This window comes from Emys orbicularis, chromosome 2 (genome assembly GCF_028017835.1).
Source record: "Emys orbicularis isolate rEmyOrb1 chromosome 2, rEmyOrb1.hap1, whole genome shotgun sequence".
Taxonomy (NCBI): Eukaryota; Metazoa; Chordata; order Testudines; family Emydidae; genus Emys; species Emys orbicularis.
In genome coordinates this window covers 248,987,123-249,012,996 of record NC_088684.1, presented here as the reverse complement: position 1 = coordinate 249,012,996, position 25,874 = coordinate 248,987,123, and the positions used below count along the sequence as shown (strand labels likewise).

Below are 25,874 nucleotides of genomic sequence, written 5' to 3'. Positions count from 1 at the left end.
AGCAAAGCATAAAGCAAGGAGACCCTTCTGGATTCTGGGGTGCTGCTCTGGCACTCAAAACAGATCCCAGCACAACTTATAGCAACCTACAGCAGCTTTAACTCACTGCAGCCTATCTTAGGCTGCCTGTGGGCTCTATGGACCTACCCCCAATCCACCACTATACCAGGTCTTGGGAAAGGGGCGGAATAGGGCTGCTTACTGGTGAATTCTTCTTTGACCAGTTGTGGCTCCTGTACGGCCACTATATGCTGCTAGAGTAGCATGAGAGAGCTGAGTAGGAGCCAGAACCTATCGCAATGTATGTGTTGTGCCTGAGAAAGGAGTTCAGGGTGGATCCAGCAATATCTCAGAGGTTCCACTTACTTGCGCATTCGCTTGTAAGTGACACTTTTTATTCTCACTCCTACATTTCCCCAAATGTTGTGCAGGTGTGTAGCCACTTGACTCACATTAGAATCAATAGGAATCATGAAGTTAAAACCCCATACAGCTTTCAAAAATCAAGCCCTTGAGGTAGAACCAAAAGGATATAACTGGCCAATTTTACTCCATGCTTCAAATTCTTATATCAAACCCGTTACCACTATATGTATAGACAGGCCAGATCTACAAAGATATTTCAAGTATGTCGACACAGGGATAAAAGTCCCACGGCATGGCCACGGTTCACTGGCGGGGACTGCGGGGCTAAAAATTGCTGTGTGGACATTCTGGCTCAGGCTCCAGCCCGAGCTCTGGGATCTTCCACCCTTGCAGGTGAGAATGTAGTGGGATTTTCAGAAGTGCCTATGCAGGTTAGATCCCTACCTTCCATTGACTTTAGTTAGGCACCTAACTTGCTTAGGCACTTCTGTAAATTCTACTAGGTGCCTCTCTGTACCTGTAGGAATTTGCAAATCTCTGTAGATCTTACCCAATGTCTACAGTAACCCATGAATGCTACAGTTTTTAAAGACAGGAGCCTAGACAGAATGTCCAGTCCGTAAATGCTCATTTTATACCCCCAAGGTGAAATTCGGGCGAACGCACATCGTATGAGCCATTCAAGTCTTCCAAGGAGGCTTTATATTAAAAATACATGTATGTTTGTAACTGAAGTCAGCCAGTCTGAGTACGAACAAGGGGCAGAGCTGCTAAGCACGATGGTGCCCTTTTCACACAGTAGTTTTTCAGACCAGAACTGTAGTTTAAGTGAGGCAGAGGTCCTTGTGCAAGCCCTCTGCAGTGGGGTGAATTTCACACTATTATACTGGCTATAAAGGGCTTTCATCTTAAATACCATTGTCCAAATCCATTTTGAATATTCTTTTAGACTATTGGGTTGCATGCCCAGCTTTAGTGCAGATAGAGCCATTTGGCAACAAGCAATTTCTGTTTCAAAATTACTGGAACGCTTATTCTTTGGTAGCTGACTTGTAATGTTTCAATGTGCGAGCAGAAGGATCAGTAGCTTCAATCCATCTTGGCATCCAGTAATGAGAGAGCCAATCAGCGCGCCCGGGGTAGTGCTTCTCAAAGATCTGGCGGTAGTAGTAACCTTCTTTAGTCTTAGGAGGATTAAAAGGAAATTTCTCTGCTGCCTTTTCCAGCAGAAGGTCATCAACCTATGGACAAGCGCGAAATAAAAATTAAGCTGTGAAGTTGCTTTATAAATTATTCACCAGACCATTAGCTGCAGTCGAAATACCATCATCTCAGTGTAGAAGGATTTACCATTAACTCCACCGTTTCTTAAATTCCAGAAAGAGATTAAAAGCTTTCTAAAAGGTGAAATTCTGCCCTCGGATGTGCACATGGCTCCCACTGAGCTCAAGGGGAGCCTGATCTGCACAACTTTATTGAGAATTAGTCCCATAAATGGCCCTATTAGTGAAATATTGTTTCTGGCTCCACAGTAAGGGTCAACTTTTTTAAAGCTAAAATTCTCTTTTCTAGTAAACTTACAAAAGTATCTCCCCATTTTCTTCCTGCCTTTCTCTCTTTATTGAATGATTCTGAGCAAGCTCAGGCTATGCAGTTATCTGCTTCTTGATAGGGTCTCTCTTCTGCCTGCGTTCAATGGACCCCAATTCATTCCAATCAACACAACCCAGTCTGCAGGCTTCCAGTGGCAGAAAGTACCCCAGGAGCGGGAGTGCAGAGGTCAAGTCTCCTGCAGCCTCCATTTCACCAAGGGCAGCTTTCCCTGTAGTACAGGGGTGTAAACTGCACTGGCACCAGCAGAGGTGAATCTCACCCACAGGCTGGCGTAAGGTGGGCATTATGGTCTTACCACTAGTGATCATTTACACACAATCCCCTGTGCTAAGTAAGTGTAGCTGTAGTTACACTGCCTGGCTTGGTAAGAAGAGATTTCAGCTCCAAAAAGGGCCTAGCTATGCTACAACCGAGTGTGGCTACCAAAAATTGACACTGCACTAACTCTGCAACTGGGAACAGCAGGTAGAGGTGATATAAATGTATAAACTACAGCAGCTGCCCTAAGCTGAAGGATTTCCCACAGTACCGCAGCTGCAGCATTCATTTCTCACATGAAACTCAGAATCAAGCAAGTTTATCCATAAACTAAACACACACACACATATATTTGCAATCCAGCTATTTCCTTCACTTAAGCATATCAACCGCCTTTCACAGTCCTTTTCATGAGATTTTATCGTTCCTTTCCATCTAAAATTTCACCTCACACTACAACAGTTTTCATACCCTGAAGTACTTTCATTTCTTAAAAGCAATCTTGCTCGTGTAATATTCTTGAACAAATGGCAATTCGAGAACTTCACAACTCAAATATTTATTTTCTGGACTATGTGCAAATTCCACCTTTCATTGGCTGATGCAATTTCTAATATACCTGCAATGGCTTTAAAACATAGAATGAAAGCATATGGTACTGTAGATAACAAGCAGTAATTTTAACATAAATAGGTGTACCTGGAGATCAATATGCTCTTGGAGAATTGAAAACCAAGACTTCTTGAGAGATGTTATACCATCACTGAAGGCTTCTTTGGGTCTCCAGAGTATTTCTTTCGGAAGCAAGTTGGAATCCTGAAACGATTCTCTCAAGAGATGCTTTTCAATTCCATCCTATTGATAGGACGCATAACAATGCTGTGAATGTTAGGAACCTAAGTGTAACAAACCCTACAAGACAATTTTTAAGGCTAGATTTTTAAAACACATCTTCCCCTTTTGAAGCCCATTCAATAAAAAGATCAGGCCATTGGCACCAATCCAGCAAAGCAATCAAGCATGTGAACAGTACCATTAAATTCTATAGGATTACTCCTGCTTAATGCTCTGCTGGATCACAACCTTAATCTCCAATATGCCTTCTGCGTGCTGTGTAGGTTTGTATACCTTTGGAATTCTGAGTTCTGCTGGCAGGGATAGGTAATAAGAAGTAAACCGGTGATCCAAAAACGGGACTCTCAGTTCAAGACTAAAAACAAAACAAAAAAAAATTAAATTAGAAAACATACTACATCAACCCCATGACACGTTAGTTTAGAATTCCATAACTGTTAACATCCATTTATTTTGAACAGCAGAAGGAATACAAGGTTTAGTACTTTAATATATGAATATTTCACTTATGCTCAAAATTTAATTTCCAATTAATCAATTAGGACAATCCAGTAAACTATCTGCACAGTATTTATCAACCAAAAAAGTCCAAGAATTTTGTCATGGTGTATGCTGCCATCTATTGGAAAGTTTATGATATCATGCAAAAATGTAGGAATTCCTACAGTAGGTTCCACAAAAACCTCCATAAAACAATGCATTTTGCATATAAACACTGAAAAAAAAAAAATCCTATAATCCTAAAAGATCTGTCAAAAAACAGCAAGTTGCCTGTGAGGAGATGCATTAGTTTCACCCAAAAGCATACCTGAGTTTGGCTTTCAAACATGATAGCAATAAAGATGCACCTGCGGGAACCAAAAAGACATTTCATAGTGATTCTGCAATGCTCTCATGCCGAATTTCCATTAACTTCAGCAAGAGTTCCATGTGCAGAAGCACTGAGCCCCTACTGCTTATGTTCGGGCCCAATATGTTGTGGAGCCAGGTAACTAATATCATTTCTAAGACTTCATATTTGAGGTGACAAATGAGTTGATAAGAACTTTGCCTTTGGAAGCGAGGAACTGCATCAATCACTCCTGTACTTGCAGCAGGGCATGTTAGTTTAAAGCATGTAACATAATGGGCCAGGACTTCAGCCGGTACAAGTCAGTGTAGCTACACTTAAAGTCAGCTGGGGAAGTGGTCCAGTGTAACTTGGTGCATTCCAAACCTGAGTTTATTATTCTTAGTTTTTCTCCTCACAGAAAAAAATAAACACCAACTGCAGGTAATGTGAAGTACACACTGCCCTTGGAGAACGACTACGGTTCAGTAATATTTGAGTGCAGAGGCTTGAACTTCCTACCCTTGTATACTGAGTAAGAGGTTAAGGCTTTTCAGTTTCAGCCAAAGATTGTTCAATGTGCATAAACGAGAATCTGCTACTATATATTTTCTGCAGGTGATAAGCATCTTTGACTGTTTATACTTCTTTGCCCCCAACCCCTCATACTGACTGTTACCCCTATTTCTCACATCACATCTACATTTAACTATAAGTTATCAGAGCAGGGGCCTTGTCTTTCAAATTGTTCTATAAAACATTTCACAAACTTCTGTATAACAGGAAAAGGCAATTGCAGCTCTTCAAGCAAAAGGCAATTCAAAGTGTGAAAATAAACAAACCTGAATAAGCAGCCAGTCATCGGCGCAACATGCATTCTCCCCATTATTAAAATGGAGAAACCGAGGCACAAGGTTTACTTGCTCATGGTTATACAAATCTGTGGCAGAGCCAAGAACAGAGCCCAGATTTCCTGACTGCCCAAGTCTCGTGTTTTAGTCACAAGACCCTCCTTCCCTTCATATCTATCCAGCTTCTTTATTAATACTCTATCACTTTGTCTTGTCAATTTCCTTTTTTTTTTCTTCCACTTTCCATTCCTTAATGTTCAGATGTATCCCTGTTGTTTATGCCAGAGGTCAAAAATGTATATAAACATATTGCCTAAGCTCTTTAGTTATTTTTAAAACTTTCTGGTTTTATCTTGGTCACAAAGGGCCATTTCCCCACCCAAAATACTAACATTTCTAAATATAGTAAATATTTTGTACTGCTCACAACAAAGATCATTCCTCCTAGACAAAGCCCTTTCCTGCATCAATTGGCAGAATAGCAACCTGGTGCATTTGATATGATCAGTTATGCACAATGCTATGAATGCTCCACCTAGATTCCTTCAGGATACAAATCCAATTTAATCTTGGTATGTAACTTTATACTGTTCTCCAGCCTTCTAGCTGAGATTTAACGGGTATCTTTTTCTGTTTGTTTTCTCTTACATGAAGCCACAAAAAAGGATATTGCTTTCCTGCTCACACGAGCTTTTAGGGCCAGATCCTGGTCCCACCAATAAACAGCTAACACATTTGTCCCTTAAAATATACTGAATTATAGATGAAAGCAACTGAGGGTAATATTTCCCACTATATGCTACCAAATGCACCACTGTTTAGATGTTTGTAAGAGGACAGCAAGATCTTTAAGATTCTAGTTTACTTAGGTTCTTAAACTACACCTATAACTGTGGTCTGTGGGAGCCTAAAACAGGCCTTACCCATGAGCCGCAGTAGTTCTGTCTGCACGAAGTACATCAAACATGTAGAGTTCTCTCAGAAGCCTCTCACTCTCTTCCATAGCTTCTTCAGGAGACGGGGCCTGTAACATACATGCATACGTAGTGCACACATATATATTGCATGGTTGTATTGCTACTTTGAGAATTTTCTGTAGCATATATGGATTTCCAGTGATCTCTTTGCACGGAAGGAGAAATTGTACTATGGAATACGCTGCAGAGTACAACGATATGCTACACACTTTTAGGGCATGAATGTTAAAGCAACCTGTACACTAATTTACACTGCAGGCCAACTTATTTCACAATTTCCAAACATTTGAGGAGAATACATACAATTGGATGATTAGGACTCCTTTCCCCAACCTTCCTCACTTTCATAGAAACACGCCACATGCATGCTCATACTCATGGGCTTACTCCAATACTGTATAAATAGCATGTGCCCCGTGTATTTCCCAAAAGCTATTGGGACAAAACTGCCCCAGTGTCTTCTTTCTATTCAAATTTCTCAGGAATCCAAGTAGGACATAAGCGATCTCAGAACAGGGCCCTAAGGACTCAAATAATGAACCTCCTCAATAAAATTTGTTCTGCAAGCAGTTACATGGAGAGGCTGAATTTAAAAAAAAAAAAAAAAAAAAAAGATTGTTTAAGATTGTGTATCTGTTACTATGACAGTTCTCACCACAAGCCAAGAGGATGTAAGTGATATTTGTTGCAAAAAAGTATAAAATGTTTAGGCCAGATTCTCATCTAATGTAAATCAGCATAGCTCCTTTGACTTCACACTTGGCAGTCTCAGTACAGAGGCCAAGAACTGCAGGGAAAGAAGACTGAACTGTTTGTTTACCCTTAGAAGTGGTCTCCGCAGGTCAGTGTTGGCACACACATTAGCATGACAGTTTGGGGAAAACCTGCACTATGACAGGACTGTCCCTATTCCATAAATAAACAGAGGAATTAATGAGAAGATCCTCAGATGGTGGAAAGTGTCAGAGCTTCATTGAACTCAGTGAGCTATAACAATTTACACCACTGAAGATCTGTCCTTCAGTCTCCAGCTGGCACCTTAACCAACTCTAAATTTGCTTTTAAAAATGTAGAAGAGAAAAAAAATGTTTGAATTTAAAATTATTACAAAAATGCGTAATGATCTCCAAAAGGAAGATTCTATAACAGGAGGAAAAAGGAAACGTCTGGACCCTGGACACAGCTGGTGACGTTCTCTTAAAACTCTATTATTTGACTTCAGTGGGACTACTCACATGCACAACAGCTTGTGTGCAAAAGTGTTTGCGAGATGGGGTTTTGAATACTTGCTTATTTATCCACTTTAATACATTGTTTACTTGTAAGTGGATATAAAGTACCAGCACCAGAAAGAATTAATCTATTCCAAGGACTCTTTTCTGATTATTGTGGCCCAATATGGGCATGCACAAACAAGAATCCTTTTTCCTTTGTGAACAAAATGTTGTTCTTACCTTATGGAAATAGATATAGCCTTGTGTAAGCTCATCCGATCCTTCCCCTGAGAAAATGACCACACTGTCTGTCTTCTTGCGTATGTGTTTGGAAACCAGATACATACCTAAAATAATAAAATCAGATTTACAAAGTTATTGTAAATTCAGTTATAACTGAACAAAATTCTGACTTCAGAAGTACAGCCTGCACAGTAATTATTTTGATTTATAGTGTTTCAGCGCTTCTCTTACATATTAGAAATGAGGGGGAAACAGTTGAAATCCACAACAGCAGCAACTCTTTCTGCTTTTCAATGCCATTAAAATATCACTAACCCATATCATTTTAGGTATATTTTCTGTATCTAAATTGTTCCCATGGTGCATGCTTTCCTATAACTAGTCCTTAAAACTCAAACAATTGAAGGGAAAAATATATATAAGTGGCCTTGATTCAGGAAAGCTAAGTCCTAGTGAAGTCAGTTGGACTTAAGTACATGCTTAAAGTTAAGCACATGCTTGAGTGCTATCCTGAATAGGGATGTTTTCCTGAATTAAGGCTTATATTTGTAAGAATAAAAATAACCAGTCAAATATTTATTACTGCTGTAAGTTTATCTTAACAGTTATACTGTATAGTCCATTTCATTTCCAAAGCACTGTACTAATAAATTCTCTCTATTCTCTTCACATACATACAATGAATTCAGCCTTCTCCCCATTGAACCTTTCCACATGATTTAGTAATAGAATAATTTTGGTTTTGTTTATTTTTTTTTTCATTTTTATTTTTTTAAGACCGAGTTCATTAACAGGTGTTTATTTCAAGGAGTTCTACTACACGGTCATACTAAAAATCACATATGAATGCAAACAAAATGTGAAAAAAATTGGAAAAATTATTTATGTTTCCATATTTGTTATGGCAAAGTAGTATGTATATTTTGAATTCACAAAACTTTGCCTGCCTTTCTGGAAGATACGCTTTAGCCAAACATGAAGTTTTTGGTTCAGAACAGGAGTAAATGGATGAGATTCTATGGCTTGTGTTTTACGGGAGGTCAGACTAGATGATCTAATATTTCCTTCTGGCCTTAAAATCTGAATATCTGTCTTTCATTTAAGGATCTCAAAGCCTCAATAAACCTCAAAGGAATGTAAATGTTGTTATACCTGTCTTACCAGTAAGACAAATAACTTGCCATGGTCCCACACTGAGGACTTGTCTACAAAAACATTTAGTTCACCACAAACTGTAGTCTAATTCTAGCCTGCGCTAGCCTACCACAAAATAAATAAGTGTCTGCACGGACCCTGCTGCCATGCATTAACAGTTCCTTAGTGACCTCTGATTTACTCCTGTTTAAAGAAGAGTAGATCAAAGACCCCTAGGAACTGTTAGTGAGCGGCAGCAGGATCCACACAGTTAGTTCACGGCAGGCTAGTATTGAGTAGATTTACACCCCAGCTTGCCATGAAATAAGTGTTTGTGCAGAAAAGCCCTGAGACAATGACAAAGTTGGAAATAGAAATCAGGGTTCCTGGCTCCCAGGTCCTCTCTGATCATTAGACAGTATACAAGGACCTTTTGTGTAAAACAATACATCAGTACTAAGTAAAGAGTATATTTAAAAAAAAAAAAAAAAAAATCTTACCAACTGAAGCTCTTACTGTTGTAATATCATATGTCTCCAAGCTAAAAATAACCTCTTCTAATGCCTGAATTCCTTCTTCAGAATTAAATATTACTTCATGATGTTCACTGCCAATATAAGCAGCTACCTGTTTATAACAGATTACATTAGTAACCTGCCTTTTAACCCAAAGTGCTTTGCAAACATCCAAAACACATCACTAAAATGCCAGAGCTCTTCTGCAACAAAAATTACATAACTGATTAAGACAGGAAGAAAATAAAATGGATATCCACTATAAGCAGTGGTGGAAAATATTTCCCAAATTATAATTTATTCTAACCCCAATGTTTACACAAAGTACAGTGGAATCTGTAATGGCTGTGACATTTGTTTTTTTAAGTACAACACGGCCTAAAAGACAGCACAGTGCCCCCCAAAAGATTTGTCTAAACTACAAGTTCATTGGCAATTAACACATTCGCAGATGCTAGACGAGACACTTCCAGTGGTTCTTCCAAGATCTAAAAGTTTAGTAGTTTAGCCTTGGACTCAGCCACAAATGGAGGCAGAATTGAGGAATCTTTGAAAGCATGGCCCTTGCAGCAGAGCCCTGCGTGAGACTATTTTTTTAATCCTGCTCCCATACCTTCCCGCAATACCCACTCCCATCTGCTCACACATTTTTTCTTGCATTTTTATCCTCCTCCCACCTGCAAAAACCTTAGATCCTGCAAGAAAGACAGATTCCCCCATGCTTCCAAAAAAAAGTTAATATTTTTATATATTATAAAAATAATTTTTACCATTAAAAAAAATAAAACAAACCATGCTTAAACCATTTAGTGATGTCCCACAAATTTCCGCAGTCTGGTTTTTTTTGCCCACCCGATCATGCCTGCAACAAAAGTAGATTTTACCCACTCCTGGTATTATGGCAACAGGTCCTGCAGGACTCCCAGGATCCGTCCCTTGTAGTAATAACGCAGTGACAGTTTTGGTCACAAAAAGATTTTTCAAATACATAAGAACAAACAAATAAAACCAACCTATTTCTGTAATTTAATTAAGATTTAATTAAGCAGCAAAGCCAATGCTGTGCAAACTTGGTTTTACTACAAATTCTGATTCCATACAAAAGAGGATTAAGACTACATCCAGGACACATTGTGACCTTATACAAGTAATGTAAAAGCAGTATTCTCTATTCAGCTTGAGCACACTAACTGTAACTGAAGACAAAAATATTACTATACCTTTCTGGCAGCCAATAAATCAGGACTGTCTTCCATTCCAATGGCAAAGGTTTGTAAAGGGTAATTGATGCTTGATTCTTTCATCAGTTTCAGGAGCATCGCAGCAACCAAACTGGAATCCAAACCCCCTATCAGCAAAACAATTTATTTCGTTATGTTTTTAAGGCACAAGCACCTGTACAATGGAAACATGATTTACATAGGTCTTGCTTTTTAAATTGTGTGTGAATCCAAGACATGATGTACAAATGAGGGTGGAACAGAGCTCTAGAAGAAAAAGACGGCACTGTACAATTTCAGTGGAACAGCTGTCGTAGCAATTACTAGTTTATGTGCTGTCCAGGAACCGCAACAAATCTTTTTTTAATATACCACCGTGGAAGATCTATTTGTGCAATGATTCTAAATAAACATACCTTCTCTCTGCCCATCCTGCCAAGATTGGACTGATTCCCACCCCCCCAAATACAAAACTGTACTCATCTCCTTCATGACTATACTTCTACCTACTGCTAACAATCATTCTCCCTAAGCTTTGCCAGTTCTGGCCTGCTCACAGTCCCCAACTCTCTCTTCTGCTTGCAGCTACCATTCCAGCCATCTGGCCCACCCTCCCTCAGCTTCACTATCCTTCTTGCCATTTTAAAAGCAAAATGTACAACTCTTCATGCCTATCTCATTTATTGCCACATCCCTTGGTAAAACACACTGTTGAAACTGCATGCACAGGGCAACAGTTGTATAAATAACACACAATTAGTGTACCTAGATTGTAATTATGGAGATTTGACTACGCTGCTGTAACTTGAGAACTTTACATTTTGAAATAGTTTTGGCTCTGGGTTTTTTGTTTGGTTGGGGTTTTTTGGGGGGGAGGGGGGGCGGAGTGGAGGGGATGGACACTGTCCCATCCCCAGCACCACAATACCCTTCCCAGCTTTTATGTAGGTAAAGGAAAGGAGTTAGCAGCACTTATCAAACTAATAATGGCTTCTATTGAGCCCTGCCTCATTCCAATGCAATAAGATACATAGTGAACATGTGTCATTATGCCATGCATACACACATGCACAACCTACCTTAACTCTGTCAGTAAGAGCTCCTAAAAAAAAATTGTAGTGGATCAAATGTCAGACCCAAGACTAGACAGCAGATACCTGGATTCTACAGTAAATGCCTAACCACCAGAGAACACTGCCTCCCAGCCAAGACACTGAACTTCCTTCTGGACTTTAGATTACCCCCTTGGAAAAAGTTAGTATTAGTTTTGGCCCAGATACCCCTAAGTCAGTACACACAGGATATGCCTTCTCCCTCTCTGCCCCCACAAACACACGGCAGAAAAGAAGCCATCTCCACACCCAATTTTCCAACTCCCCCTCTTTTCTGGAGTACACAGAGGCCTCTCTACAGTGATGTCTCATTTACCCTCACTAAAAAGCCCTATAACGTTATGAGTACATTGGATTGGACGAGGCTTTCTTCTGGCAACTAGCAGAAGTTGCTAGATCGCAGGCCCTGGTTCTCATGGGAGACTTTAATCACCCTGATATCTGCTGGGAGAGCAATACAGCGGTGCACAGACAATCCAGGAAGTTTTTGGAAAGTGTAGGGGACAATTTCCTGGTGCAAGTGCTGGAGGAACCAACTAGGGGCAGAGCTTTTCTTGACCTGCTGCTCACAAACAGGGAAGAATTAGTAGGGGAAGCAAAAGTGGATGGGAACCTGGGAGGCAGTGACCATGAGATGGTCGAGTTCAGGATCCTGACACAAGGAAGAAAGGAGAGCAGCAGAATACGGACCCTGGACTTCAGAAAAGCAGACTTTGACTCCCTCAGGGAACAGATGGGCAGGATCCCCTGGGAGAATAACATGAAGGGCAAAGGGGTCCAGGAGAGCTGGCTGTATTTTAAAGAATCCTTATTGCGGTTGCAGGAACAAACCATCCCGATGTGTAGAAAGAATAGTAAATATGGCAGGCGACCAGCTTGGCTAAACAGTGAAATCCTTGCTGAACTTAAACGCAAAAAAGAAGCTTACAAGAAGTGGAAGATTGGACAAATGACCAGGGAGGAGTATAAAACTATTGCTCAGGCATGCAGGAATGAAATCAGGAAGGCCAAATCACACTTGGAGTTGCAGCTAGCAAGAGATGTTAAGAGTAACAAGAAAGGTTTCTTCAGGTATGTTAGCAACAAGAAGAAAGTCAAGGAAAGTGTGGGCCCCTTACTGAATGTGGGAGGCAACCTAGTGACCGAGGATGTGGAAAAAGCTAATGTACTCAATGCTTTTTTTGCCTCTGTCTTCACGAACAAGGTCAGCTCCCAGACTGCTGCACTGGGCAGCACAATATGGGGAGAAGGTGACCAGCCCTATGTGGAGAAAGAAGTGGTTCGGGACTATTTAGAAAAACTGGATGTGCACAAGTCCATGGGGCCGGATGCGCTGCATCCGAGGGTGCTAAAGGAGTTGGCGGATGAGATTGCAGAGCCATTAGCCATTATTTTTGAAAACTCATGGCGATCGGGGGAGGTCCCGGATGACTGGAAAAAGGCTAATGTAGTGCCCATCTTTAAAAAAGGGAAGAAGGAGGATCCGGGGAACTACAGGCCAGTCAGCCTCACCTCAGTCCCTGGAAAAATCATGGAACAGGTCCTCAAGGAATCAATTATGAAACACTTAGAGGAGAGGAAAGTGATCAGGAACAGTCAGCATGGATTCACCAAAGGGAAGTCGTGCCTGACTAACCTAATTGCCTTCTATGATGAGATAACTGGCTCTGTGGATGAGGGGAAAGCAGTGGATGTGTTATTCCTTGACTTTAGCAAAGCTTTTGATACAGTCTCCCACAGTATTCTTGCCGCCAAGTTAAAGAAATATGGGCTGGATGAATGGACTGTAAGGTGGATAGAAAGCTGGCTAGATCGTCGGGCTCAACGGGTAGTGATCAATGGCTCCATGTCTAGTTGGCAGCCGGTTTCAAGCGGAGTGCCCCAAGGGTCGGTCCTGGGGCCAGTTTTGTTTAATATCTTTATTAATGATCTGGAGGATGGTGTGGACTGCACTCTCAGCAAGTTTGCAGATGACACTAAACTAGGAGGCGTGGTAGATACACTAGAGGGTAGGGATCGGATACAGAGGGACCTAGACAAATTAGAGGATTGGGCCAAAAAAAACCTGATGAGGTTCAACAAGGATAAGTGCAGAGTCCTGCACTTAGGACGGAAGAATCCCATGCACTGCTACAGACTAGGGACCGAATGGCTAGGTAGCAGTTCTGCAGAAAAGGACCTAGGGGTCACAGTGGACGAGAAGCTGGATATGAGTCAACAGTGTGCTCTTGTTGCCAAGAAGGCTAACGGCATTTTGGGCTGTATAAGTAGGGGCATTGCCAGCAGATCGAGGAACGTGATCGTTCCCCTTTATTCGACATTGGTGAGGCCTCATCTGGAATACTGTGTCCAATTTTGGGCCCCACACTACAAGAAGGATGTGGAAAAATTGGAAAGAGTCCAGCGGAGGGCAACAAAAATGATTAGGGGTCTGGAGCACATGACTTATGAGGAGAGGCTGAGGGAACTGGGATTGTTTAGTCTCCAGAAGAGAAGAATGAGGGGGGATTTGATAGCAGCCTTCAACTACCTGAAGGGGGGTTCCAAAGAGGATGGAGCTCGGCTGTTCTCAGTGGTGGCAGATGACAGAACAAGGAGCAATGGTCTCAAGTTGCAGTGGGGGAGGTCCAGGTTGGATATTAGGAAACACTATTTCACTAGGAGGGTGGTGAAGCACTGGAATGCGTTACCTAGGGAGGTGGTGGAGTCTCCTTCCTTGGAGGTTTTTAAGGCCCGGCTTGACAAAGCCCTGGCTGGGATGATTTAGTTGGGAATTGGTCCTGCTTTGAGCAGGGGGTTGGACTAGATGACCTCTTGAGGTCCCTTCCAACCCTGATATTCTATGATTCTATGATTCTATGATTAGCACTGATTAAAGTGTTGGTTTTGGATCTTTAGTGAAAGATGGCCAGGCACTCTGCAATCCAACCTCACAGCTCAGGTTCCATTAAGTATAATAATATAGTAAGAGGCTCAATAAAGACCATAACAATTTTCAAAAATGCCTTCAAATTTCTGTTAAAATTTTTGGTAGGTAGAAAAAGTGCATTAAAAGTCCTGTTATTTTAGATGCATCACAGACAGACCAGAGTAAGTAAGCACTTTATTTATTTATTTGGGGGAGGAGGGAGTGTAGGAGCAGGATTTTAGAATTGTACTATGAGAATTAATGTATGATTTGACTTTACCCTGTCAGCCACCCTTTTTGAATAGCAGAAAGGAATGACAGACCAGAACAACTAATTATGGTCACCCTTTTGTTTTAGGATAAGTTATAATGTCTACTATGGTTTCCTATATGTATTACAAATTGGGCACTCTACTTAAATATACATTTCTTTGTTTTAAGGTTTTAGTAAGTAAGAGACAGGATCTTGTATTGTATCTATGTTAAGGAGATTAGAAGAAATGATGAGGGCCTGAAGCCCCAATAGGAATTGTTTTAGTTATAAGATTTAGCAAGGCTTGATTTACAATGTATTCTGCTGAATATAAAATGCTGTCTGTATACCTTTGAAGGTTTCTGTAAGAAAGATTGTTTGTGTGAATGAGGAATGAGTTCATCAGGAAAAAGATAAAGTGTGAAAGCCATCACAAATGTCCAGATGGTCAAAAAAAGTGAGAGACTTGGAAAGACCAGGAGACAATCAGAAAACATCCATTGTATCCGATGCTAGCAGCACTGATGACCTCAGAGGTGAGGCAGGCACTCCCGAAGGCGAGACAACAAATAGAAGATAACGATGGGAAGCCCGACAACAACCATCAAATGATAACAGCAGAAAATCCCAAGATTAACACCACTTAAGGACTTATGATTACAGGATGACATAGCAAAATGAATGGACTCAAATGGGAATTTGCAACTATAAAGCTGGTTTTGCTATGGAACTCTGGGTTCAGTCCTGCAAAGCCTCGGATCGCGACCGACAAGAGCCCAGCTCCTCACTCGTGCTCAATGTAACTGGCTATTAGATTGACTCAAGCTACAACAGACTGGTAACTGTAAACATCAACTGGCAGGTAGGGAGGGTGTGTGTGTGTGTGTGTGTGTGTGTGTGTGTGTGTGTGTGTGTGTGTGTGTGTGTGTGTGTGTGTGTGTGTGTGTGTGTGTGTGTGTGTGTGTGTGTGTGTGTGTGTGTGTGTGCGCGCTAACTGTTGTATTTTCAATAAATGTGGCATATTTGCCTTCGCCTCAAAAGATCCCGTGTGCTTTGTATGAGCATAACAAGAGAAGAGAGCAGGGAAGAAAAGTATAATCATTCTAAGTTTTGCTATTTACCTGACAAAAGACAGCCAATTCTTCGGTGACTCATTAAACGTTTTTTAACAGCATTTTCAAACAGAAGCCGAATGTTGCTTTTCACTGTTTCGAGATCCAAACCTGCCACAAAAGGAAACAAGCAAATAGCTTTGTTTCAGGGGTTTCCATTAAGGCTTTGCTGGACTAAACTAAATAAGGATACAACATTCTTCGCTATCAAATGAATTTCAGACAAGGATGCAGGAGCTCCAATATATTCGCAGGCAGTCACATACAAAGAGAGCCCCCAAGTATCACACCCGTACAGTATAAGGTTTCTTTTCAGCTCTTTGCCAAATAATTCTACCACGTACGCCACACAATACAGGTTACATGTTCATGAAAAATTAAGTAATGAATTATTCTGATTAATTTAAAACCAGGTTGTAAAAATCAGTTCTTTGCTGTGTTACCTGCAGGCAGATTTTCCACTCTATCATAAGCAGCATGCAGAGGTTCATCTTTACAACTATGAAATTTTACCAGTTCCACTGATGCAACTTTGCCAGATGGTTTTAAATCCAACACTTCATAGTGTCCTGGAAGAAATGGCTCCACTTTAGGACAAGTGGACATGGAGTGCTTTAAGTTGATAAGACCTGCAGACATGAAAACATGTGGAGAACAAATTTTCAGGAGTTTCTGAGTATTTACCATGCCCATCACCAGGGTTCCTGAGCTGCTTAAAAGTAGAACCAAAATATTTTTCTCCAGATTATCTATTATAGTCTAATTCTGCCCTGGCTGGTACAACGATGAGGAAAAAAAAATATGCTGCCTGTGCCCTCCTCTGGTGCAGGAGTCCTGCCAACAACAGATTGGGTTAAGACATGTTTTAGAGTAGCAACAAAGTGAACTGCAAACAGACAGGGTGTGCCCTGTAACTAGCACTTGCTGCTAACAGCAGCATGCAGCACATGATACCCCCATCTAGCTATGATAAAGCCACCAAAATAACAGACAACAACCTCACTGGGTCATGGTTCAGAGGCTACCATATTATCTTTTAACTCTATGGAGAAACCCTACCTACCTTGTTGCCTGTGTGGGGAAAGAGGCTCTTGACACTCACTTCGTCCCCTAATTCACCAAAGGGTCTGGTCCTGTGCTTATTGAAGTCAATGTCAAAACTCCCATTGACTTGCATGGCACAGGATCAGGTCTCAGTACAGCACAGGGCAAACTTTACTATAACTCAGCTTCTAACTGCTAAGTAGTATTTTACTACTGGGATGTTTTAGGGAAAATATGGCATAATTCAAGACAGTGACAGGGTCAAGTGCAGTACATTTACTGCCTGTGTGAGCTTGAAAGAGAGAAATTAACAAATTTACATATAAAACCAAAAAGAGGTTAACAAAAACCACTAAGTGGCCAAAGTCACTGCAGAGTTGATATTAAAATAAGTAATTATTTATATCAATTTAGCAATTCCATAATTACTAAATTATAGACTTAGAACCTGAATGTGTTGTTTCTAATAAAGGCCTCAGAATCAGACTTGCACTAAAATTGTCAAGGGCCACATTTTACTTTAATTCTACACGTCAAACTTCTGGTGAAATCACAGGGAGTATTTTGCAAAAACTGAACGGGGAATGTCCCACATGGTTATTTGGATGTAGCCAGATGAATTTCAAAACATCAAGTTATCTCAGCAGTGATACAGAAGGGAACTGAGAGCTGAATCCAGGAGTCCTTATTGGGAAAAAAAATACCATAGGCAGTTAAGCACAAATAAAAAGACTGTAGGATTGAGTCTCTGAGATTGCATCATTACAATGGTCGAGCTAATTTGGATGCAATAACTAAACACACATACAGCAGTTAAAGGGTAAATGTGAGGAGACAAGAGATTTATTTGTATCTTGTTCAAATAAACTCCCTTCCTATCCCAGTTTGATAGTGTTTATACATATTGTCTATGGTTCCAGCATTTCATTGTTTTTCTAAAAATAAAGAACGGGTGGAAGTAGGGTGACCAGACATCCCAATGTTATCAGGACCATCCTGATATTAGGGCCTTTGTCTTATATAGAAGGTGTGGCCAAATTGTAGCTCGTGAGCCGCATGCAGCTCTTTTACAGTTAAAGTACGGCTCCCGGAGCCCCCCAACATACCCCTCCTCTCATTCTCCACCTATAAGACTGGGCAGGGGGGAGCTCGGGGCTTTTACCCTGTGGCAGGGTGGTGAGACTAGGGGCTTCTGCCCTGTAAAAGGGGGAGGGAGTCTAGGGGCTTTAGCCCAGTGGGGAGTGAGGGCAAATCGGTGCAGAAGCCCCACACCACAGCAGGCACCGCCCCGCAGGTCAGGTTGTGCACGTCTTGAGGCTCTCTAACCTCTGAAGATTATTGTATATGGCTCGGAGGCTCAGTAAGTTTGACCTCTCCTGTTATATATGCAACTATACCCCTCTCCACCTCTCCCCCGTTACACACAAGAAAAAAAAAAGAAATGTCCCAATTTTTCACCCTTGCTATCTGGTCACCCTAGGTGGAAGTATCAGGTCTAATTGACATTGACTTCACCTGACTCCTGTATAACTGATCAGAATCAAGACCTCAAATATTATCTGAAATCAGATAAAGATACCTGGCAGTCATAACTATGTAAAAGTAGATAATTGATTTTTAGCTATGTTAAGAGGCCATTCAACTCTAAAAAGGCTTCCTATTTTATAAAATGTCTATCTTGAGTTCTATTTACATTTAAAAACAAAACAAAACAAATGGGAACCACATGATTTTATTTTATACTGACCAGATTCAATTACCAATAATTTTGTTGTTCATTTTTATATATCCTTAATGATTATCAAGAGAATGAAATTTGTGTTCCTCCAAGACTTTTTATATTTTGACTCAACAGCGGTGATGATGAAGTTGATTACTAAATTACTGAACTTTATTGATTTTACCTTTTGCCTCAGAGCAGACACCCAAGAATCCATCTTCAGTCAGCACCTTAAACAATGGCCTGACTCCATATGTATCTCTTCCCAGAAACACTTTCCTGTTTGCAGTGTCCAGCAGGATGAATGCAAACACACCATCTAGCATGCAGGCTGTTTGCTCTATTCCTCCTCTGTTGTAAAGATGAAGGATTACCTCGCCATCTACTAAAGTTTGATATTCAAATCCAAACTGCTTTTGCAGCTAAAGAAAATAATTATTAGAAAGAAAAAAAAGAGATTAGCATTCACAGACACTGACTGCATTCATTTTTACTTAAAAAAAAAAAAAGGGAACATTTACTTACTTGTAATTTAAAAAAGAATATAGATTACTTGGTGAATAAGAGTTTGAAAACTTTATAGATGTTTTCATACAAGCAAAGGATACATTTGTGTTTCAGATCTGATCTGGGTCCTATCTGCAGCTCTGCCACTAACTTCCTCTGCAACTCACTTCAGGGACAAATTTTCAAAGGTAGCTTAAAGTTGTGTGTGCTTCAGTTGCTGGGTGTAAAATTTGAGACACCCTGTGTCTGATTTTGAGAGACATTGAGCTCACTTAATCTAAAATTAAATCTCTTAATGGGAACAATAATACTTATCTACCTTACAGGGGTGTGGCATTGCTTAATTCATTAAGATTTCTAAAGCCCTTTGGAAATTAACCGAATTTGCTTCAATTATACAATACAGTAATAATACTTTGACCTGAGAATTTCATTTTGCCAGTTTAACTGGAGGAATTAAAACAAACAAACGTTTGTTCGGTGAAATTTAAGATTCTTTCATAAGCAAAAAAAGCAGTTTCAGGTGCCAGAAGTTTTAGCAGCCATGACTCATGAGTATGCTTCATGCCCTTGTTGTGCTACTTTTAAAAATTATTTCTACCATCTACTGGATGGTAGAAAATCATCTAAAAATAACCTGTAAGAGAGCAACTGTAAAAAAGGATACTATCACTATATTTTTGATAATTTAATAATACTTTTTAAATCATGAGGTGAAATCTTGGCCTCACTGAAGCCAAAGGGAATTTTGACATTGGTCACCATGGAGCTCACCTATGGTTCTTTAACAAATAAGCTCCAAAAACATACTTGCCAACTGGAAATCAATCTCTTTACTCAAATTGTTTTTAAACTACATCAGTGCACACATCATTTTATAACTCCCACTGATGGCAATGCAAGTTTTGCCTGATTAAGAACTACCGGGTTGGACTCATGTTCAGAGTCTGTTTTTAGAAAGTAGTAAGTGCTACTGAAAATGACCTTAACATACTGCAGAACACAGCAAGTACTGCAGACTGCTGATACAAGGGACTCAGCATTGCTTTGCTCTGCAGTATGTTATGGTCATTTTCAGTAGCTTACAGCAAAAATCAGACACTGAAAAAGCCACACTCTGCAGCACTTAGTTCGTCAAACTGCCAGTGACATCAGTGGGAGCTTGACTGAGTTAGCATTACAGAGTTGGGCCTTTTGCTAACAATCACAGCTGCTACTTACCCATATGTTCCATATTTAACACGCTGGTGTGACTGACTATATATAGGCCTGGATTCAGGAAGGTACTTATAAACGTGCATAACTTTAAGGATATGGGTAGAACCAGACAATAAATTAGGGCCACAGTGCCAGGTTTTCAAAAGGTATTTAGGTACCTAAAGATGCAGATAAGCATCTAATGGGATTCTCAAGAGTGCCTAAGTTGAGTACCCAACTCCCAATCATTTCAATGAGATTCAGGACTGGTCTACACTGGGAACTTACATCAGCATAGCTACATCCTCAACGCTGAGAGACGCAGCTATGCAGACCTAACCCCTGGGTTATGTCAAAGGAAGAATTCTTCCGTCAACCTAGTTACCACTTCTAAGGGAGACGGATTAACTACAGCAATAGGAGAACCCCTCCCGTTGCTACAGTGCATATCTATACTGAAGCAGTACAGCTGCGTCGCTGTAGCGCTTTAAGCGTAGACATACCCTTAGACACCTAACCTGTTTAGGTGGTTTTGAAAATTCCACTAGACCCCTATCTGCATTTTTAGATGCCTAAATACTTTTGAAAATCTGGCCCATCATGAACACTGTATTGATCTATATTAAGATTATTTAAAACATGTCCTACTTCATCTGATATGATGAGATTAAGCAGAAACATAAATAATATACAACTAGGACAGTAGAAGAGCTCCCCCAAAATAATCTGCAGAATACCAAATTTAAGATGACTTTATTTATTTATTTATTTATTTATTGGGGGGGGGTTACTTTTTTTTTTTTCCTAACTCCCAAATTCTTTATTAGTAAGCACTGACTATGTGCTTACCCCTTGGAAGCTTAAAATTGGAGTAGATTTCTTTACTAAGTAATTTTTCCTCTTTCCATTTATACACAGTCATTATTTACTGTAAATATTTGAAGGACTATTGTATTCTGAGTATCTCTCATATACTTATGAATTGACTCCAGATTTTCACCCAAACAGTTTGTTTTTGAAGTTGCATCATTTGATTATTTGCTCTGACATTCTAGTCCACAGTGTTTTAGAGAAGTTCCAAATCTTCACCGGCACTGAGTTACTACAGATCACAGTTGTTTTTTTACCTGTCTGAAATTGTAGATTTCTCCATTGTAACATAGCCATAAATATGGAAACTTCTTCACCCGAATAGGCTGCATGCCATATAATTGATCAACAATCGCCAGACGATGGAAACCAAAACAACAGTTGGTGAAGCCATTGACGTTTTCAAAACGAAATGCATCAGGACCTCGGTGAGCTATTTTCATGGCACTTAGACACTGGACAGAAAGGCATTCATCGCTTCCAAAAAGGGCCCAGATACCACACATTTTGAAGTCTCTTGCAGGCTGTGTCACAGCTACTTAAAATGAAGAACCTGTTAGCAGAAAGATATGTGTTTGGGGTTTCTTTGTTTTTTAAACAATTACCAAGCCTATGGCCTTTCTCGCTCAGGGGTGTGAAAAAACACCCCCGAGCGCTGCAAGTTTCGGCGCCGTAAAGTGGCAGTGTAGACAGTGCACCAGCGCTGGTAGCTACTTCCCTCGTGGGGGTGGGTTTTTTACAGCACTAGGAGAGAGCCGCGGCAGCGCTTTAACGTTGCTAGTGAAAAACATACCCTATTTTTAAAGGGATAAACTGAAAAACAGAAGAATGTGTTTTTCCTTATTTACTTTGTGTATTTGACAGTACTAATGTTTTCACCCCTCAGCTCTACATAGTCAGTTCAGCTGTTTCACTATTTTGTATTTCCTCTATTGTTTGTGTGGGTCGTCCACATAGCAACGGGGGGGATGGGGGGGGATTGTGAACAGAAAACGGAAATGGAGTTGCCAAGCCACAAAACATTGGCAGACTCACTCAGAGGTAGGTGTAGGTACTTCAAAACTACTTTCAATTTATTTTTAATTGACTAGATTTCAAATTGGCAGTGTCTCTTTAACACTGTAGGACAACTTTTTTCAAATGTTTTGACCATGGAGTGAATTTATGGGGGGACAGGAGGTAACCCCATTTCATTCAGCAAAATTTCATCTAAAAACCCTCCTTTCCCCTGTAGTCTCAACGGTGATACGCAGCCCAAGGAACATTACTTTATTCATATCCTCTGCCTGATGCAATACTGGTGTCTTCCTCTGATGCAATTCTTAGGAGTACAGCTTTGCACAGCAATGAGTCAGTAAGCCTCTCCTCTTAAGGACTGCATAGCCCACATGAAGCCCAGCCGCTGAGGTTCCATGTGGGCAGAGGAAACTGCCCGCACAAATCAGTTAACAGGATCAGGACTTTAGTCCGCAAACTATAGTAGGGACCAGTGTCTGCCTCTGTGTATTCATCACCTAGCAGAATGGGACCCTCAACCTTCGGGTCTTCTAGGCACTAATGCAACACATAGCAAGGCCCCATTCCTCCAGGCATGTGCCATCGGAGCAGTCCCATGTGCCATAAGCAGGCGGGTAAGAATTTGGAGGATCGGGGCCTACAGGAGAAGCTGGCAAAAGAAAAACATTAACATGCTTCACGCGAGTGACCAATGCCACCATCAGAAACGGCTTTTATGCCCAGCTGCCCCTGGGCGTGCGCCATTCCCCGCAGCTGGAGGGCGCGCTCCGGGAGGGCACCCAAGCCAGTAGGTGGGGAGCAGCGCACACCCCGGCCAGGCACAAACCAGGAAGGAGCTCGGTACGGGGGAAGCAGCGCGGCGGGCGGCAGCAGCCCCCACCCACACCAGCCGTGCGGCGATAGCTCCCCCCGGTGCCCTGCCCGCCAGCCACGCGGTGCGCGCCCTCCCCGGGGACAGCCAGCGGCTGCCGGGCACAGCAAACCGCCGCCGCCGCCCTCCCTGCCCCGTTACCTCTGCTCCGCCTCCAGCAACCCCCAGCCAGATGCTGCTAGGGAGGATCCTGCTCCAGAGGGTCAGGATGCTGCTAACCAGACAGACCGACTGAGGCACTAGTCTTCCCCGCCACTCCTGACCTGCCGAGCAGCGCCGGTGAAACCTGGCTGCTCCTCCCAGTCTTCCTGCTGCTGAAACACAGAGCGTGATTTCATCATAACGCAGCCCTTCGCTGCTCCGCCCCAATCTCACCACCAAGCACAGGGAGGCGCTGCGCTCTGCTCTGCTGTACCCCTGGTGCTTCACTGACTCTAGATTTATATTATTTAACTCAGCAACCTGCCGCCAGCCATTTCTTGAATTTCCTGCGCCTCCCCGTAAGGCGGGCAGGGGAGCCTGTCAATCTGTTCACAAGGAACGTATCTCCAGAAAGAAAAGAGACACCTTCCCCCCCCCACACACACACACAAGCAAACAAACACATGTTCTGTGCCAGATTAAATACAAATATTAAAATAGTAGTGTCAAAAATGTCCTTGCTAGGGTGCGATACACTGAGCATAGTCAGCTAATGGTGTCTCCAGTTGTGAGGAAAGCAGGGAGGCTATAAATATTCCAGCCAGAGCCATATGGTATTATACAGCTATCAAAGCCATTTCCCAGTATACACATGAGTAGATACAATTAAAGATGATCAGAAAGCACAGTCATACCGTTATCCCACTAAAACTACTTCCAAAGGTCCTATTCTCCATCACTTGTTATTACTGGCACTCCGTTGCAAAGTGGTATAGACATGAGAGCCTTCCAAGGCGGCTGCCAGTTAGAGGAAAAATTACTGACACAGTCTGGGTATAATCTTAGTGCAACTTGTTTATTTTACACTATAAACACCAGTTTTAAACAGAGTTGGTCAAAAACAGCATGCATGCAATCCCCATTTTTATGGATCTCAGCCCAAATACCAGTGTCTAATTCCCAGCAACACTATCTCAAGCATAAATTCCATCTGGAGAGGCCTAAAGCAGAGACCAAACTCCCTTGGGGTTTGCCACAGCTCCTCCCAAAACTGACAACACAGCATTTCTTCCAAGACTAAATATTTACTCACAAGCTAGGAAAAGGAACTTGAAAGAATATGCGACAAAGAGTCTTTGAGTTGGCTTTTTAAATACCTTCATGCTGTTTCACATCTGATACTCATTGATGAAACGTAGGAGCCTTGTCTTATAACAGGCTTATTCAAAGTGATACAAGCTACGAAAGTGAGATCTTGGAAGAGTGTTGCCATTTTCATAATGTAATAAAAATACTGCAATGTTAAATAATAGTTGTTAATAAATAGTGTGTAATAAGCATGTCATAAAAACAAATTTTATATTTCCAAGATCACTGCTTTTATAATTTATACTCAGGTAAAGGAGAAAATCCCTGGAAATATTCATTTTCAGAAGGGGGTTCACAAGACTTGACATTTTAGTGAAAGGGGTTCACAGGTTGTTAAAGTTTGGGAACCACTGCCATACAGCAATCAGATCCAGTGTCTCCTGTTTGCTCCATGCTGGAGCTCATTTGCAATTCTGGGGGGACTGCATGGTCACCTGTGCTGCTGAGCTCACCACGCTGACCAAACAGGAAATGAAATTCAAAAGTTCCTGGGGCTTTTCCTGTGTACCTGGCTAGCGCATCGGAGTTGAAAGTGCTGTCCAGAGCGGTCACATTGGAGCACTCTGGGATAGCTCCCGGAGGCCAATAACGTCGATTTGCGGCCACACTACCCCAAATTCGACCCAGAAAGGTCAATTTTAGCGCTACTCCCCTTGCCGGGGAGGAGTACAGAAGTCAATTTTAAGAGCCCTTTAGGTCGACGGAACGGGGTTGCTTGTGTAGACGCATTCATTATAAAATCGACCTAATGCAGCTAAATTCTACCTAACCCTGTAGCGTAGACCAGGGCTGAGTTTAGTTCCTTAAGTCTAGATGATCCAGGACTGTGGACCCACTTGAGCAGTAGCCTGAGGGACTTCCTTGTACTGCATGGGCCACAGCAAGTGAAAAACTTCATGTTCCCCAAAGACAATGAAAATAGAAGTTTCCATCAAGTGAAATCCCCAATGGCGACAAAGTGGAGAGGCTTATGTACTCAAGTACTCAAAAACCCAGAATGCTGCGTACTGTTTTTGTTGCAAACTCTTCCAGTCTAATGTTCCAGCCACATTTGGTTTCTACAGGAACAAAGGACTGGAAAAATCTGGCTAGAAATCTGGCTTGCCATGAGAAGGCAGCAAATCACCAGAGAGCATTCCATAGGTGGAAAGAGTTTGAGATGAGACTAAGGTTAAAGGCCACCATAGATGATCAGCATCAAGAGAAGATTGCATCAGAGTCTTTTTACTGACAAAATGTTCTGAAAAGGCTCATTGCCATTGTGAGAATGCTTGCTACACAAAACTTAGTACTATTAGTCTTACTTGCTTATGTTCCTTCTAGGTAAGGGATTCTGGATTCTGTAAGTAGGTAAACTATTATTGCTGTCATATAAATAGTAAGACAAAATCTAACCCATCATTACTCTTCAGTAGCTAGAAACCAATTCAATATACTGTTTTCCAAAATAACCAGCCTCACCACTCTTCATCAGTTTCATCACACACCATAAACCACTTCTAAAATAATTCAAAATGCAATGTAAGTGGTTAAGGGCTAAATAGTTAATGTTTGGGAAGTGCTGAGTAATAGCAGGCCATGTTTTGCTTCTAATTTATATTGAGCAGTACCTCACCCATATTATTATGTGCCATCTTTAATGACAGAGGGATTTATCATTAATATAAAATAATTCATGAACTTAAACTCACCAATTTTTACACAGATTCAACGTGTTTCTGAATGTTTTAATTTTAATCTTTCATAGAAAGATCACACAAGATTTCCAAATTCAGGCCCGATATCAATTTCTCCAGAATTAGATCACAAGATATGCTGCTAAAACAACATTATTTTGAACCTTATCTTAAATGCCATAACTCCATGCATAATCCCACTACATAACTTGTTATTAATT

General features: G+C 41.2%; 1 protein-coding gene across 1 annotated transcript; it reads right to left on the bottom strand.

Annotated features, from left to right (window-relative positions):
• Window positions 1-1,053: 1,053 nt before the first annotated feature.
• ASNS (asparagine synthetase (glutamine-hydrolyzing)) lies at window positions 1,054-21,348 on the bottom strand. The gene is made up of 11 exons (XM_065399212.1): window positions 21,057-21,348; window positions 18,410-18,647; window positions 15,905-16,090; window positions 15,471-15,572; window positions 10,077-10,204; window positions 8,842-8,968; window positions 7,205-7,311; window positions 5,697-5,797; window positions 3,367-3,448; window positions 2,938-3,093; window positions 1,054-1,607 (listed from the first exon to the last, which is right to left on the bottom strand). The coding sequence occupies exons 1-11, from the start codon at window positions 21,303-21,305 to the stop codon at window positions 1,398-1,400; spliced, it is 1,686 nt and encodes a 561-aa protein (XP_065255284.1). The 5' UTR covers window positions 21,306-21,348; the 3' UTR covers window positions 1,054-1,397.
• Window positions 21,349-25,874: the final 4,526 nt, after the last annotated feature.

Bases quoted from the DNA above. Each gene is read 5' to 3' on its own strand.
- ASNS (XM_065399212.1), bottom strand. From the start codon at position 21,305: ATGTGTGGTATCTGGGCCCTTTTTGGAAGCGATGAATGCCTTTCTGTC. The intron at 10,205-15,470 runs GTAAATAGCAAA...TTTTGCTGATAG, and splicing joins AATTGGCTGTCTTTTGTCAG to GGGGTTTGGATTCCAGTTTG. The intron at 3,094-3,366 runs GTATACAAACCT...TCCTATCAATAG, and splicing joins CAGAACTCAGAATTCCAAAG to GATGGAATTGAAAAGCATCT.